Raw genomic sequence first — 14322 nt, forward strand, 5'->3', positions numbered from 1 at the left:
CAAAACTGACTATTTCTCCACCAGCATGGCAGGGTCCTGTAGGAGACAGCATGACTCCTTTAAGCTATCGGTGTGAAAACAAGCCTTAGCAATGCAAAAACCAGAGCACCCTCCCCCTCCATAAGATCAAGCATAGAGAGTTGCTTATATGCATTTTGGACTATCCACATTAAAATCCTCTCTTTGCCAGGTCAACTTTGGCGATTCTCTAGAATCTAAAGGCTAATTTACAAGAAAGTGCAGCAAACCTAGCCTAGACATATTTGAAAAAGACCATTACAAATGGTTGTTTTGTTTTGTTTTTTTTAACAAAAATTAAAAACAGTGCATGGCAAATAAAGCTGATTTAGATGCTTTTCTGCAAGAGTTTTTTTTTTTTCCTTAAGCATGTATTTGTCTAAAGAAATGAGGCTGCGGTCAGTTCTGTGTGGCCAACACTGTGATTCAATGTGACGTACAGTGAGGCTGTGCATATTTTTTTTGGACTGCCTTCGTTACTATAATCATGGAGAATCAAATCGGCTTGTTGATGATGAAGCCAGAAAAAAAACCTGTGATTCCAGAATATGGCCTCTCTTGCAGATAGCCACAAGGCACAATAGATGTCAAATGGCTGCATTCTGGCAAGAGAAAACTTCCCCCAATGCAAAAGAAAGATCCAGGCTCCATTTCTTGGCTTTATGCAGCCTAGGCATAATGAAGCTGATTAGAGCATAGTAGGCTGCAGTACAGAAATGGTAACTGACATATGTAGGACCACTGGACACCAACGAAACCAAATCCTGGTTGGGGACAAGTGAGGGGAAGGGAGTAAAGCACAAAACACACAGCAACGATAAGCAAAATCATCAGGCAAGTGTTGCTGCTGCTGCTGAAATAGCAGGTTTCCACTTGAGTAGCACAAGCCACAAAGTCATATCGGATTGGCTGACATTTTGAAAGGAAGCATGGCAGTCTGTTGACCACTGTCATATCCCAAATGACAATCGGGCAACCTTCTCTTATTGAGAATTTAATCACAGTAATGGAGCTCAGAGCACGACTTAGCGGTCAGATCATAAATGACAAATCTATTTTACCTTCCAGTACCAGCTATGTGGGGAAAAAAGAGCCGCGGCTCTTGCTCTGAGCGATCTTGCTGATAATCCTTAGATGACAAAGGTAAAGAGTCACATTATGATCAGCAACGGAGGAGGGAATTTGTATGGGTTTGTGGCGGCCGACCATGAAAATAAACAAACAAAAAATGACACTCTTTCCCAGTCCCTCCTCCCCTCCTCCCCTCCCCAACAGTTCTTATACACTGGATTTAGACACTGAATGACAACTAGATGATAAAACAGCAGCCTGTACAGTACTTGTGGTTGTCATACTTCAGTAGGCATAAGCCAGCACTCCTGTAAGACCAGCTGGATAGCCTGGGAGGCCTCCCATTTTGCACCATGAGGTATGGCAAATGATCCAGCTCTGGAGAACAACATCTGTTTCTGTGCTAGTGCTGAACAAACAAGGCAATTTAAAGCAAAGCAAAAGATAACCAAGCAGCAAATGAACATGACCCTCATGTTTTCCCACTTCCTACACACATGAGATGCTGAAACTTCAACACATGAAGAGAGATTGTCAGTAAAGTTGACATATTTTCTAAGGAGGGAAAGAGAGAAAGGGAGGGCGGAAGAGGGGGCCTTCAGATTTCCCAGAGTATTATTTTTAGAGTCTTCCCACTCCCCTTTTCTCTTATATTCTCTGCTTCCAATTCATCCACAATCTTTTTTTAAAAGTCGAAGCCATTTCAATATACTTATAAATATTCAGTCTTTAAACCTAATTTGCTATACTTAGTTCACATGCCTTCAAGCATTTGTCTTCCAATTTCCACTGAATAAATGCGTACTAATGAGAAATGGAGCAAGCTGCTGAGGCAAAGCTGGCCGACTTGCGCCTGGCCCGCCACCAGCTTGTGATAGGCAGGCAAATTGAGTTAAAATGAAAAGTCTTGTCAGCTGAAATACAACACGGAGCCAAACAGCAAGCTGTCAATCATCCAGCCAAAACAAGGGACTGCAGGTAATAAAAGGTCATTGTGAATCATTAGTACATTTGGCTTTGGTAAGCAAGTTAATTTTAATTAAACATGATTTTGATCTGTTACTGTTTAATAAAAAAAAACCCGCTACAAATAATGGTTTTTTAATTCTATATTAAGCAGGTAATAGGAACCCTGTAAGTGTCAAGGGTATAGGAAAGAAAAATAGTTGTTCAATATGCAAATATTTTGGATACATCTACTCTTTTCAGAGCTCTATGATTATAATTATGAAATGCCACACGCCTGTAGTTTGCAGGAATGAACAGAACCAAATTAATAACAGGATACAAAGATAAAATATCTACTTTCTCCAACTTCCTTCAGTCTTAAAACAGTGATGTTTAATGGTAGTGTGTATCTTTCAAGATAGTTTGTATCCTTGCACTGTTTAATTTTAGTTTTTCTATCTGCTAGTCAACAATATCCCATGCAATGTTGTCTTTAGTGTAAATTACTGATATGCAGGATAGCTTAGCCATTCAAAATAAAACCTTGTCTTGGGCATGATTTTCACCACACAGGCAACAACAATTTCAAAAATCTCTCAGTGCCTCCTTCTGTGCCAGAGACATACAATCTGGGTCCTTTGGAAAAAACAAAGCAGAACTCCAGGACAAAAAAAGCCAGAAGTTTTATAATCAGGCAGGGTAAGAAAAAAAAGAAAGCTAAGAATCTCCTGATTATAGCTAGCAATTCAAGGCAGGAAGGTTTTCTAGAATCTAGATAACAAATTGGCACAGAGGTAGTTTCAAGAGTCACTGACTGAAAAGAAAAGGAAAATGTTAGTGAAGACATTGCCCTGTTTAATTTTTTTTAAGACCACTTTATTGCATCTGGAACTTATTACCTTTCCACAAGCCCAATCCTTGTATGTTTTATGCAGATATCTCTTTATATTTCAGCTGCTTCTCCATTAGTAGAATGGATTACTTTGGAATTTTGGCAGAGCTTGTCACTGTCCTATATATTTTTCTATTAGATGTTTTCAGATATGAATACCTCTATAATTGTATTTCCTTTGTTAATGAAGAATTGTGTGACTAATTAAAGTTAAAAAAGAACTACAATTTCTTTTCCCATTTCCCTTTTAAATAAAAGTTGTTTTTCTTTTGTTTGATCTTTCTTTCTGCCAAAGAGAAAAGCGGCAGATTTCCTTCGACACAAGACTCAATGCTACAGAGACAGGAAGTGGCTTGAAATTTCCTTCCTAAGACAGGAGGATTTAGGATGTAAATACCCAGTATGTACACTATGTGTATGCATTATGTGTATCAATGAATATGCCTACTATTTTACATTTAAGATACTGGAGGAGAGATGAATAGAATCTGTGGTAGATGGAGATCTATGATAGACAGTCCGTATGATATCTCTGGGAATGTGTGCATGTGTATATTCTTAACCCAGCAGCTGATGCTCCTTTCAACCTAGACCAACTTAGTTAAGAAGGGCAACTGATATTTCATTGATATGTAGGGCTATCAGATATATAAGCAGGCAAAAGGAGGACATGGATAATTGGAAAGGGGACAAATGGGAGAGGTGGAAAGGAGAACACACTGTTTTTCTTGCAAGAAAAAATACAATAAAACAGTCCAAAAGAAAAGGCTCACATGTATGTGAAATTACTTTCTTCAGAAATGGAAAAACTGTTTTTTTTCTATCAATTTTTTTCCTAGCGTATCTTTATTTTCAAGAACATATGCTAGCAATGCACTTCTCAAATTTCATCAAAGAAATGTATGACTAGTATTGTGATTTATGGATTTGTAGATTTGACGGGAGGGATCAAAGCTAAATTGCTGGAATCAGGAATTAAATAATGTAAATCTAGGCTGTCAAGTTTGTAAAGAGATAGATAACAAGGAAAGAAAGATGCAAACAATATATGAGAAAGTCTGAATGATTACTATTGTGAAAACAGTCCATAAAAAAAAATCCCCCAAGATACTAAAGATGCTGTTATTGCCCCCTCGCAGTGCCTGGAGGCTGTGGAGGCTGGATGGGGGACAGTAGGCTTTGGCTGAATTTTGGCAAGACCGCATGGCTTTGGGTGCATGGAATTTCAGGATACAGGATTTCAACTTAGTTCTGGATAGGGTTGCACTACCCCTCTCAGGTCTGGTTTGCAACTGGGGTTTCTTCTGCACTCGGGACTTGAAGAGCAGGTTTCAGTCACACCTAGGACAGCCTTTGCACAGTTTCTTGTTGTTGCCAGTTGGGACTTTTCCTGGATCGGGAGTTTCTGAACTCAGTCATTCAAGTTTTGGTCGTTTCATATCTGGACTACTACAATGAACTCTACATGGGGCTGTCCTTGGAGAATATTCAGAAACTTCAGCTGGCATAAAGTGCAATGGCATGGGCAGTTCTTTGGGCCCCCAAACTGATCCATATTACACCACTGCTCCACAAGCTGCACTGGTTGCTGGTTTGTTTCCAGGTATAATTCAAGGTACTGGTTATTACCTTTACAGCCCTGCAGGCCTTGTCCTTGAAGACAAGACAAGGAATAATGGATGGAAACTGATCAAGGAGAGATTCAACCTAGAAATAAGGAGAAATTTTCTGACAGAGCAATCAACCAATGGAACAGCTTGCCTTCGGAAGTTGTGGGTGCTTCATCACTGGAAGCTTTCAAGAAGAGACTGGACTATCATCTGTCAGAAATGGTGTAGGGTCTCCTGCTTGAGCAGATAGTTGGACTAGAATCCAGATAATCTACAAGGTCCCTTCCAACTCTGTTATTTTATTCTATTCTAGTTAAGGAGTCATCGCACTCTAATGGGACTGCCCCACGCCACCTGCACTGGCAGAGGAGGCATGCTGCAGACCTCAACAGTCAAGGAATTCCAGATGGCGCAGTCCTGGAGACCATTTTCTGCATCGCACCTGTTCTTTGGAACATTTTACCCCTGAGGTAGAGCATTTTGTATACACAAGGTTTCAATTTCAGTCCTTGAAACGGAAGAGTTGAAAGAGTAGTTGAAAATGAATGAATGAATGAATTCTTTATTGGCCAATTGTGATTAGACTCACAAGGAATTTGTCTTGGTGCATATGCTCTCAGTGTACATAAAAAGAAAAGATACATTCATCAAGAATCAAAATAAGCAGGTTAGAATATTTTGGGATTTCCAAATACAAATTGATAAGAAGTCTTGGGCATAACAACCCAGATATAAGTGTAGTTGAAAGAAAGAAAGTGTGAATAATTGATGTAGCATTACCAGGAGATAGCAAAATAGAAGGCAAAGAATTAGAAAAGACCACAAAGTAACAAGATCTGAAAATTCAAACTAAAAGATTATGGCATAAACCAGCCATGGTGGTCCCAGTGATTATTGGCACACTGGGTGCCGTACCAAGAAATCTTGGACTGCACTCAGAAAATCTGCACATAGACAACATTTCCCTCTGTCACTTAAAAAAGGCCACACTGCCTGGGTCTGCTCACATACTATGCCTATACACTACTACAACATCCTAAATACCTGAGAAGAATTTGACGCATTGAAAGGCCACTACTAGCTAAAGAACTGGCAGCTATGATTTAATATTGTCGTGATCAGCTAATAATAATTCATTAAATGTATATGCCATCCAACTCCCAGTGACAGTTTATAAGTTGTTCAAAACATTTAAAAACATGAAACAACAGAAGAAACATAAAACAAGGATGGCAGAGAAAAAGATCAGATTGGGAACAAGGAAAAGGTGAAAAGGGATTGACAATCATCAATAATATTGGAGATCCAACTCTGACCAGCATCTACCAGTATATTGACCTGTCACTTGTAGTATAGCAATATTTAGAAAGCTAAAGAATCCCAATCCTCATTGTAACTTAGATTCACTTCTTACTGAGGATTCCTTATCTATGCGTTTTTATGTGGTCTGAGTTTACATATAATGATTTCTACTGTTGGTAAACCACATTGAATAATATTATCTGCCAGGAAAGCATTGTGCCAACTAAAAATTTACTTTTTACTTTTACAATTTACTTTTTCTGAGATGCGGCTAGAGACTTTTGCTTTGAATGAGGGGGATTTGTTGGAGTCCTGACACATTGTCTATCTTTTCTAAAACAAATATTAACTATGTGGACTATTAAATATGTGGACTATGTTATAAATCATATTAGGCATGTCTTTACCCTTCTTGTAGAAGTTATAAAGTTGGCCACCATTGCCCAACCAAACACAAAAAAGGCAAGTGGATATAATAGAAATAAAAGTAACTTTTCTCCCAAAACTACAAACAAGCCCAAAATATCCTGAATCTAGTCTTTCACCATGTTACATCCCCAGCATATAATATACACTTAGTCACCATATCTTTCCAAATCACCCTAAACTCCTGTTATTCTTTTATTTCACACCAAAATCTCTGTATAAAGGTTTTTTACTCATTTTTCCATTCTAATGCCTCCTTAATCTCACCTTTGTTCTCTTTATTCAGTCCAACCAAAGCTTGTCCCTCTTCATATTCCATAATGTTTGGTTACTTCCTTATATGCCATTAAAATCAAATCATTTTCAACAGACATTTCTGGGGACAGCACAGTTCTCCATGTGGAGCTTGTCCCTTCGCTTCACTTTGCTTCCCTTCCCTAGCCAATAGTACTTCACCAAAGCAAGTGCTAGGCTTTGTTGCTTACCATACTTATTAGTCTATGTGGGCCCTCAAATTCTGGTGGTTGGATGTCTATCTATTTAAACTCCATCCATCCACTCCCACATACAATGTACATTAGGAGATGTTCACACACATGTGATATTCATACAATCAAGTTTCCTGCCCTGCATTTGTTATCTTGCTAGGTCAAAGAGAATGTTTATACTTTATGTTTATACTCTGAATAGTCATTGAATGCCATATTGGTGGACAGATTCCAAAAGTAATTGGAATCGAGGGAAATCAATAGGTGAGTCCATGACAAAAAATTATATTATATTGTATTGAAATTATTTTCCAAGAACTTTCTTCTTCTGTCACATTAAAAATTACTATTTATTTTACTATATTATAAGCTTATTATGTTTTTTAATTTATTTTAAAATGTTATTTAGAATGTACTAAGCAGAATCAGAATGGAAATTATGTAGTATTTTAAGTGTTAAATTGGGGGAAAGATAGAAAGGCGTCATACTTCAACCACTGATTACAGGAAAAAATTTGTATTAAAGAGAAAAGATAAATAGACAATTGAAAAAGAACGGACAAAAGATACAAGTATAATGATTTAAATTGAGATGAAGTAAATAAAATAGAATTAAGAGAGTGAAAAGAGGGGAGAAGACATATAGAAAGTATAGAATGTTAAATAAGATTGAAATAGTATATAAGGTGAGCATGAATTTGATCTATGTCTGTACAAAAAGATGTAACCCGGGGTTAAGCCGCTTTCTAAAAAGAAGTTTTACGTTTTCATGTTACGTGTTTTGTTTGTTTATGTTTGCTTATTGAGAATTAAGATTGTTGGATGAGAACATATGAAATTGTAAATAAGATAGATGAAATTATAAGTTTAATGAATAAAATTGAATAGAAGTAAAGGGAAAAATAGTGAGAAATTAGAAAAAGAGTAATAAGATATGAAGCTGAATATATAAGATGCATATTAAATTGTGTTTGTATGGAAATGGGATAATTCGGAACTATGCTGTACTTAAATAAGATGTTTTATTTGCTTTCTTAAAAGATGTTCTATGTTCTTACGTTTTATTGGTTTGTGTATTGTTTTTGAAAATTAATAAAATTTGTTCTAAAAAAAATTACTATTTATTGACATCGTTTTAGAACTATAAATAAGCAAGTTAAGAATAAGGAAGTGAAAGCTGTCCTATTTTATTGTGCCTTTAGCCTGACCTGACTATTAAGGCAGGTCACAAATTTTGCCACATAAATAAATCTCAATTAATGATGAAGCTAGTAAAAATGCATGGAGTAGCATAACACTTCTCGTATACCATTATACTGTATGTTCTATCTATCCCTCCTCTCAACTTCCCGTTGTTCTTTATATAGAAAAGATTTTAAGTGCAATTTTCATGATGAAATTGGTATGTGTAACATAATTCTCATAAGTAATAGTAAAGAGTGTTCTTTTGCATGTAATTAAAATATGTGACTATGTATGATATACTTAGACCAAATATATTTATAATGGTGTTTAAAAGTTTGTGAACTCTCGAGTTTTCAATATTTTTGTATAAAATTAGATCTAAAATTAGATCAAATGAGTGAAAAGCCTTATGTCTGTTCATTTTTTTTGTACTGAAGACAATTATCCAAAACTACATAAGGAAAACAGGTATTATTTTAAATAATATTTATACAGAAATATGAGTTCACAAACTTTTAAGCACCATTGTAAACTGAAGTTAATTTCTGTGTCTGTGAATCCTTACCTATCCTGACTGAAACCAGCATGGCTGCATAAAGAACTCTCTGGCAAATTGGCCAAGTATAAATAGTGGAAAGAGGGGCACATAAGTAAGACAGATTATCAGCAAATAGCCTGAGCCTGCAAAGATGGAGTGAGGAAAGCTAAGGCTTGCAGCAAACAAAGGCTTGTGACAAAAGTAAAAAAATAGCAAAAAAAGCTTCTTCTAATATGTTAAAAACAAGAAAAAAAGTTAAGGAAACAATTGGTTTACTGCTGGGAGAAAGTGGCAAGAAGGTGACAAGCAACAGGGAGAAAGCAGAACTACTTAACTCATCTTTTGCATTTGTCTTTACACAAAGGGAAAAAACAGTCCAACCTGTCAAAAACAGCACCACAAAAAACAGATTAGGAACACAAGTTAAAATAGGGAAGAAAATGGTAAGTGAGCACCTGTCTATGCTAGACGAGTTCAAATCACCAGGACCAGATGGATTATATCCCAAAGTTCTGAAGGAACTGGCAGATGTGATCTCAGAACCACTGAATTATATCTTTCAAAGATCCTAGAGCACTGGGGAACTACCAGAGGACTGGAAAAAAGCTGATGTGGTTCCCATATTCAAAAAAGGAAAGACAATAGATCCACAAAACTACAGACCTATCATCCTGATCTGAATATCAGGGAAGATTTTGGAAAAGATAATCAAGCAACGATTCAGTGAACACCTAGAAGCAAACAAAGTAATAATCAAAATGGGTTTGTCAAAAACAGATCATACCAGACTAATTTTATTGCATTTTTTGACAAAGTGATAAAATTAATGGACCAAAGGAATGCTGTTGATATAATTTACTTGGACTTCAGTAAGGCATTTGACAAAGTAGACCATACCCTACTACTTGATAAAATAGAAAAATGTGGGCTAGACAGCATCACCACCAGATGGATTTGTAACTGGCTCACCAACTACACTCAAGGTGTAGTCCTCAACGAAACTGCATCTACATGGAGGGAGATATGCAGTGGGGCACCCCAGGGCTCTGTTATAGGCCCAGTACTCTTCAACATATTCATCAATTATTTGTTCAAGGGAATAGATGGGAAACTGATCAAATTTACAGACGACACTAAGCTAGCAGGAATATCCTACACTCCGGAAGATAAGCTTAAGATACAGAAGGATCTTGACAGACTTGAACATTGGGCGCTATCTCACAAAATGAATTCAATGGTGAAAAAAGCAAGGTAGATTTGGGCAAGAAAAATAAAATGCACAGGTACAGTATATGTGGTGCCTTGCACAATATTGGTGACTGAGTGAGGGATCTTGGAGTCCTAGTGGACAATCATTTAAATATGAGCCAGCAGTGTGATGCAGCTGCAAAAAAAAACCCAACATAGTTCTAGGCTGCATAAACAGAGGGACAGAATCAAGATCATGTGAAGTGTTAATATCACTTTATAATGCCTTGGTAAGGCCACGCTTGGAATACTGCATCCAATTTTGGTCTCCACAATGTAAAAAAGATGTCGAGACTCTAGAAAGAGTATAGATAAGAACAACAAAGATGATTAGGGGACTGGAGGCTAAAACATAAAGAATGGTTGCTGGAATTGGATATGTCTAGTCTTATGAAAAGAAGGACTAGGGTGACATGATAGCAGTGTTCTGATATCTCAGAGGTTGCCACAAAGAAGAGGTAGTCAAACTATTCCCCAAAGCACCTGAGGGTAGAACAAGAAGCAATGGGTGGAAACTAATCAAATAGAGAAGCAACTAAGGAGAAATTTCCTGACAGTTAGAACAATTAATCAGTGGAACAACTTGCCTCAAGTTGTAAATGCTCCAACACTGGAAGTTTTTAAGAAGAGATTAGATAACCATTTGTCTGAAGTGGTGTAGGGTTTCTGTTTAAGTTGGACTAGAAGACCTCCAAGGTCCCTTCAAACTCTGTTATTCTAAATTCTAAAACCTAGTACCATCATGTCGGTGTTGACTCTTAGCAACCACATAATTAGATTTTCTCCAGCATAGTCCTCTTAGCTTAGCTTTTTCCACAATTCATAACATGCTTTTTCTAGAAAAATAAGGTTGTTGTTTTTTTTAAAAAAGCAATAAGGTAAAGAAGTAACTTTTTTAAAAGAACAATTTTGCACATGAATTTTAAGGTAGTGCAAATTCAAGCAAGATATGTAGGATAGATTGTTGTGGATATGACAATTGATTATCATTTATAAACCAAGTGTTCACCCCTATTATGAAAAGCAATGACTGTTGCTACTGCTTCTACTATCAATACACTACACATAAATTCCACTAAACCTATTTTTACTTGAAAATTGCTTTAAAAGTGGGATGTTTGACAACTATACAACATTCTACGTATATCTCTTCTTCTTTGGAAACAACTGTTTTGATTTTAAAGCATTTGCATCTTTTACTACATCGCTAACAAGCTGCCAATCTGTAGAAAAATGAGAATGTATCCTGTTTTATGTTTTAAAAGGATGCTGTACAGGCCAATGATATTTAGAGAAGTTGATTGTTCCAAATATTTCCTTTCAATTCATGAGAAGGCCCTGCTCTTCCATCTTGTGAGCAATGCCTCTGAAATGTATTCTCCACTTCAGCAGATGTTTAGACTCAGACTTAATATGTGTACACATTGTTTAAATAACTGCAAAGCTTTGGTTCAACCTTTTCCATACTTTGCTAGTTAATTACCTGGGCTTTTATGTTTACATGCAGTTAGTGTATCTCTAGCTATAAAGTACATAATTTATAATTGATGTAAATGATTGTTATTATGTCAATTAAGCAGCTGGGTTCTCCACCTTCTCACTAAACAGAATGAGTGATAAACATTTACATGGAGATGCCTACTTTTCTTCAGAAAGGATAAAATAAATTACCTAGGTAGACCAGGTTGTCCAATTGTTCTCTGCTGAGGTAGATGTTGTATCCTGGTCTCTTCTCTTGACCTGTTGACTGCAGTAAATGGTCAATTTCGTCATGCACCACTGCAAAAGCTTCTGGGTGCCTCAACAGATAATACATCGTCCAGAATATAACAGGAATGGTGTTTCCCACCGAGGCCCACAGAAAGGCGAAATGATGTGCTGGGAGAAAATAAGTGAAAAGGAAGATTAATAGCATTTATTACACTGATTAGATTTGCAGTGTGCTAATTAAAAGATGTTAGGACACAGACCCAGCCAAGGATCAGTGAATGCTAATGAGGACCAATAGGCTTCTGAAAGTCTAATTTTCTGCTTAATGAGAATAGTTTGAAATGTAATTTCAGGGTGGGGGGTGGGGGTGAAATAAAGGGAGGAAATGCAGCTCAGTTATAATCTCGCTCATTATCACCATTAAGTATCTTGTTTTACCACTTCAGCCAAAAAAAGAGAGAGAAAGAAAGAATCAATTATCAGACAGGATTGTTTCAGAGTAAAACATTTTATCATTACCCAATTAGAGAAAAAACATAAAAATTTCAAGGTCACAGTTTTGCCATTTTATTTCAAAGGACTCTAGTAAATTATCTGATTCGACCTAAGCAATCATTCAAAAGTTTGCTACCTGCTTTGTCATAATCGCTAAGCACTTTATAGTTTTCAAGGATATCTTTTCTGTCTTGGACCACTTTAGAAACATCTAACCATTTCTCCATCTTTTTTGGATTTAAAAAGTTTATGAGTTCTCTCCGAATATTCTTGGTTGCTCCCAGCAATGTAATTGGTACATTTAGAGCCAAATAGGAAAAATTGGCATCAAACTTGAGAAATTTTTCTCCAATTTCATCAGTAACATTATAGCCATCATTATGAGGATCCCTTCCAAAGAAAGTTTTAAAACTGGCTTCAAATATTATAGAGAAGCAGAACTTGTGCATTTTTTCCATCTCCCAATCTACCATTTGTGAAATCTTTCTCTTAAATATATTTTGGAGGTTCTTCATCATGTTATCGGAGAGTGTGTCCAATGATTTGCCAAGAATATATTGATAATTCCTGTGTACATGTTCATTTAAGTCAGGGAAATTTCCATTTACAATTGGCGGATGATCAAATGCTTGGCTTGATATTTGATCTGCAAATTCTGTAAATCCCAGATACTTGCTGTTCTTGGTCATAAGAGGATATTGTAGGGGGTTTATTATAAATGTAATATATTTGCCTGAAAGAAAAAGAAAAAAGAATTTGGTCAAGACCCACATGATAATTTATGCCAACATTCTGCAACCTGTTGTCTTAGAGTAGTGCTTCTCTATCTCAGCAACTTTAAGATGTTTGGACTTCAACTCCCACAATTCACCACCTAGCCATGGTTGGCTGGGGAATTTTAGGAGTTGAAGTCCATTGAGAAACAATGCCTTAGAGGGATCATATACAATAGCTCCCCATCATCTCTAACACAAGACATATGGTGGCTGATACTGATCTAGAAAACAATACGTTTGAGAAATCTGATGTAGTCAAAATCATTTTTCTGGTGTTTCTTTCCAAATTATAGTAAAACATGGCAGTCTCAGAATCCTCACAGCACCAGAAGGGAGATCTTTCAAAAATACTGAAGAAAAACAGTCATATATTTGTATATATAAAAATATGGCATACATTTTATATGTACATTACAAAAAAGGAAATTACAACAAACTACTATATTGGGTTTTGAGGTATGAAAAAATAGCAAATAAACCATGGCAGCATTGATAAACCCTGATAGCATTGCTATGCAGAAAAAGTTGCAATACTGTGCCTCAAATTTCTTTCTTTCTCCCAATCACCAGAAATACGTCATAACAGAATTAATGCTTTGCTTTATACAGATAAACAGCATTATTTTTTTATTTTCCCCAATCCTTTTACATTCCTGGCTTTTTATTATATTTCTATTAATATTTGTGGACCACATAAAATAATTTGCTATAATGCTATAATGTTTTGCATTCTGGTTCCAGTAACAAATTATTCATTTTTATTATGGTGTCTCCTGAGGTAATTACCATATTTTTTGCACTATAAGACGCACCTGACCATAAAATGTACATAGGTTTAGAGGAGGAAAAGGGGCAATGACAAAGACAGAAGAGGCGGGGTTCAGCACTGTAAAAAGACCCCGCTGCTGCAGCCTGCGTTTTTCACTCCATAAGATGCACAGACATTTTTTGGGGGAAAAAAGTGTGTCTTATGGAATGAAAAATACGATAGTTTAACAATATAATTTGTGAATGTTTCTAAAATGTTTCCTATGCTTTATTCACTAATATATAAACTAAAAGTTAGTTTAAATATTTCCACAACAAATCCAAAGTTGAGAAAGTCCACATTTTTTGGTACATAATTCATCAACAAGTCCAGGTTTAAAATCTTATTTCATTTCCCAGCATCATAAATTTAACGAAAATGGTACACTTGCTAAAGCTTTAAAAATCACTATTCTTTCACTTCTAAAGACTAAAACCTGCAAAACTTCTTCTGAATTGGCCAATAAACATAACAAAGAATATTTTGTGGAAATATTTTGTTAAAACAAAACATTTCCATTCTTTTCAAGGTACCTTGCAGGTTTTTCATCTCTATCTTCAGCAAAATATAGCTTTGGAAACGTCTGAAATTCATTTGAACAAAACAGTAATTTTAAAACTATAAAGCATTTATAGAGTACCCAAAACACTGTAAAAAAGCAAAAATAAAGAATTTTATTTTTAATATATAAAATAAAAAGTATAATGGGAAAAGCTATGTGGAGTCTAGAAGAGACATTCCCCAAATAATGTACAGTACAAAGGTTCCTCCCCCAACACCAGCTATGAAATTCACCTTCAGCTGAAA

General features: G+C 36.1%; 1 protein-coding gene across 1 annotated transcript in view; it reads right to left on the reverse strand.

Moving 5' to 3' along the window:
- CYP7B1 (cytochrome P450 family 7 subfamily B member 1) overlaps positions 1-14322 on the reverse strand; it is a 97116-nt gene that overhangs the window by 12789 nt on the left and 70005 nt on the right. The window contains exons 3-4 of the mRNA XM_026692109.2: positions 12068-12664; positions 11398-11604 (exon numbers count right to left, since the gene is read on the reverse strand). Of these exons, the coding sequence (XP_026547894.1) occupies positions 11398-11604; positions 12068-12664 (804 nt within the window). The remainder of the gene's footprint in view (positions 1-11397; positions 11605-12067; positions 12665-14322) is intronic.

Source organism: Notechis scutatus, chromosome 3 (assembly GCF_049901735.1).
Source record: "Notechis scutatus isolate UNSWTSFEM ecotype Mainland chromosome 3, rNotScu1.2, whole genome shotgun sequence".
NCBI classification, from domain to species: domain Eukaryota; kingdom Metazoa; phylum Chordata; class Lepidosauria; order Squamata; family Elapidae; genus Notechis; species Notechis scutatus.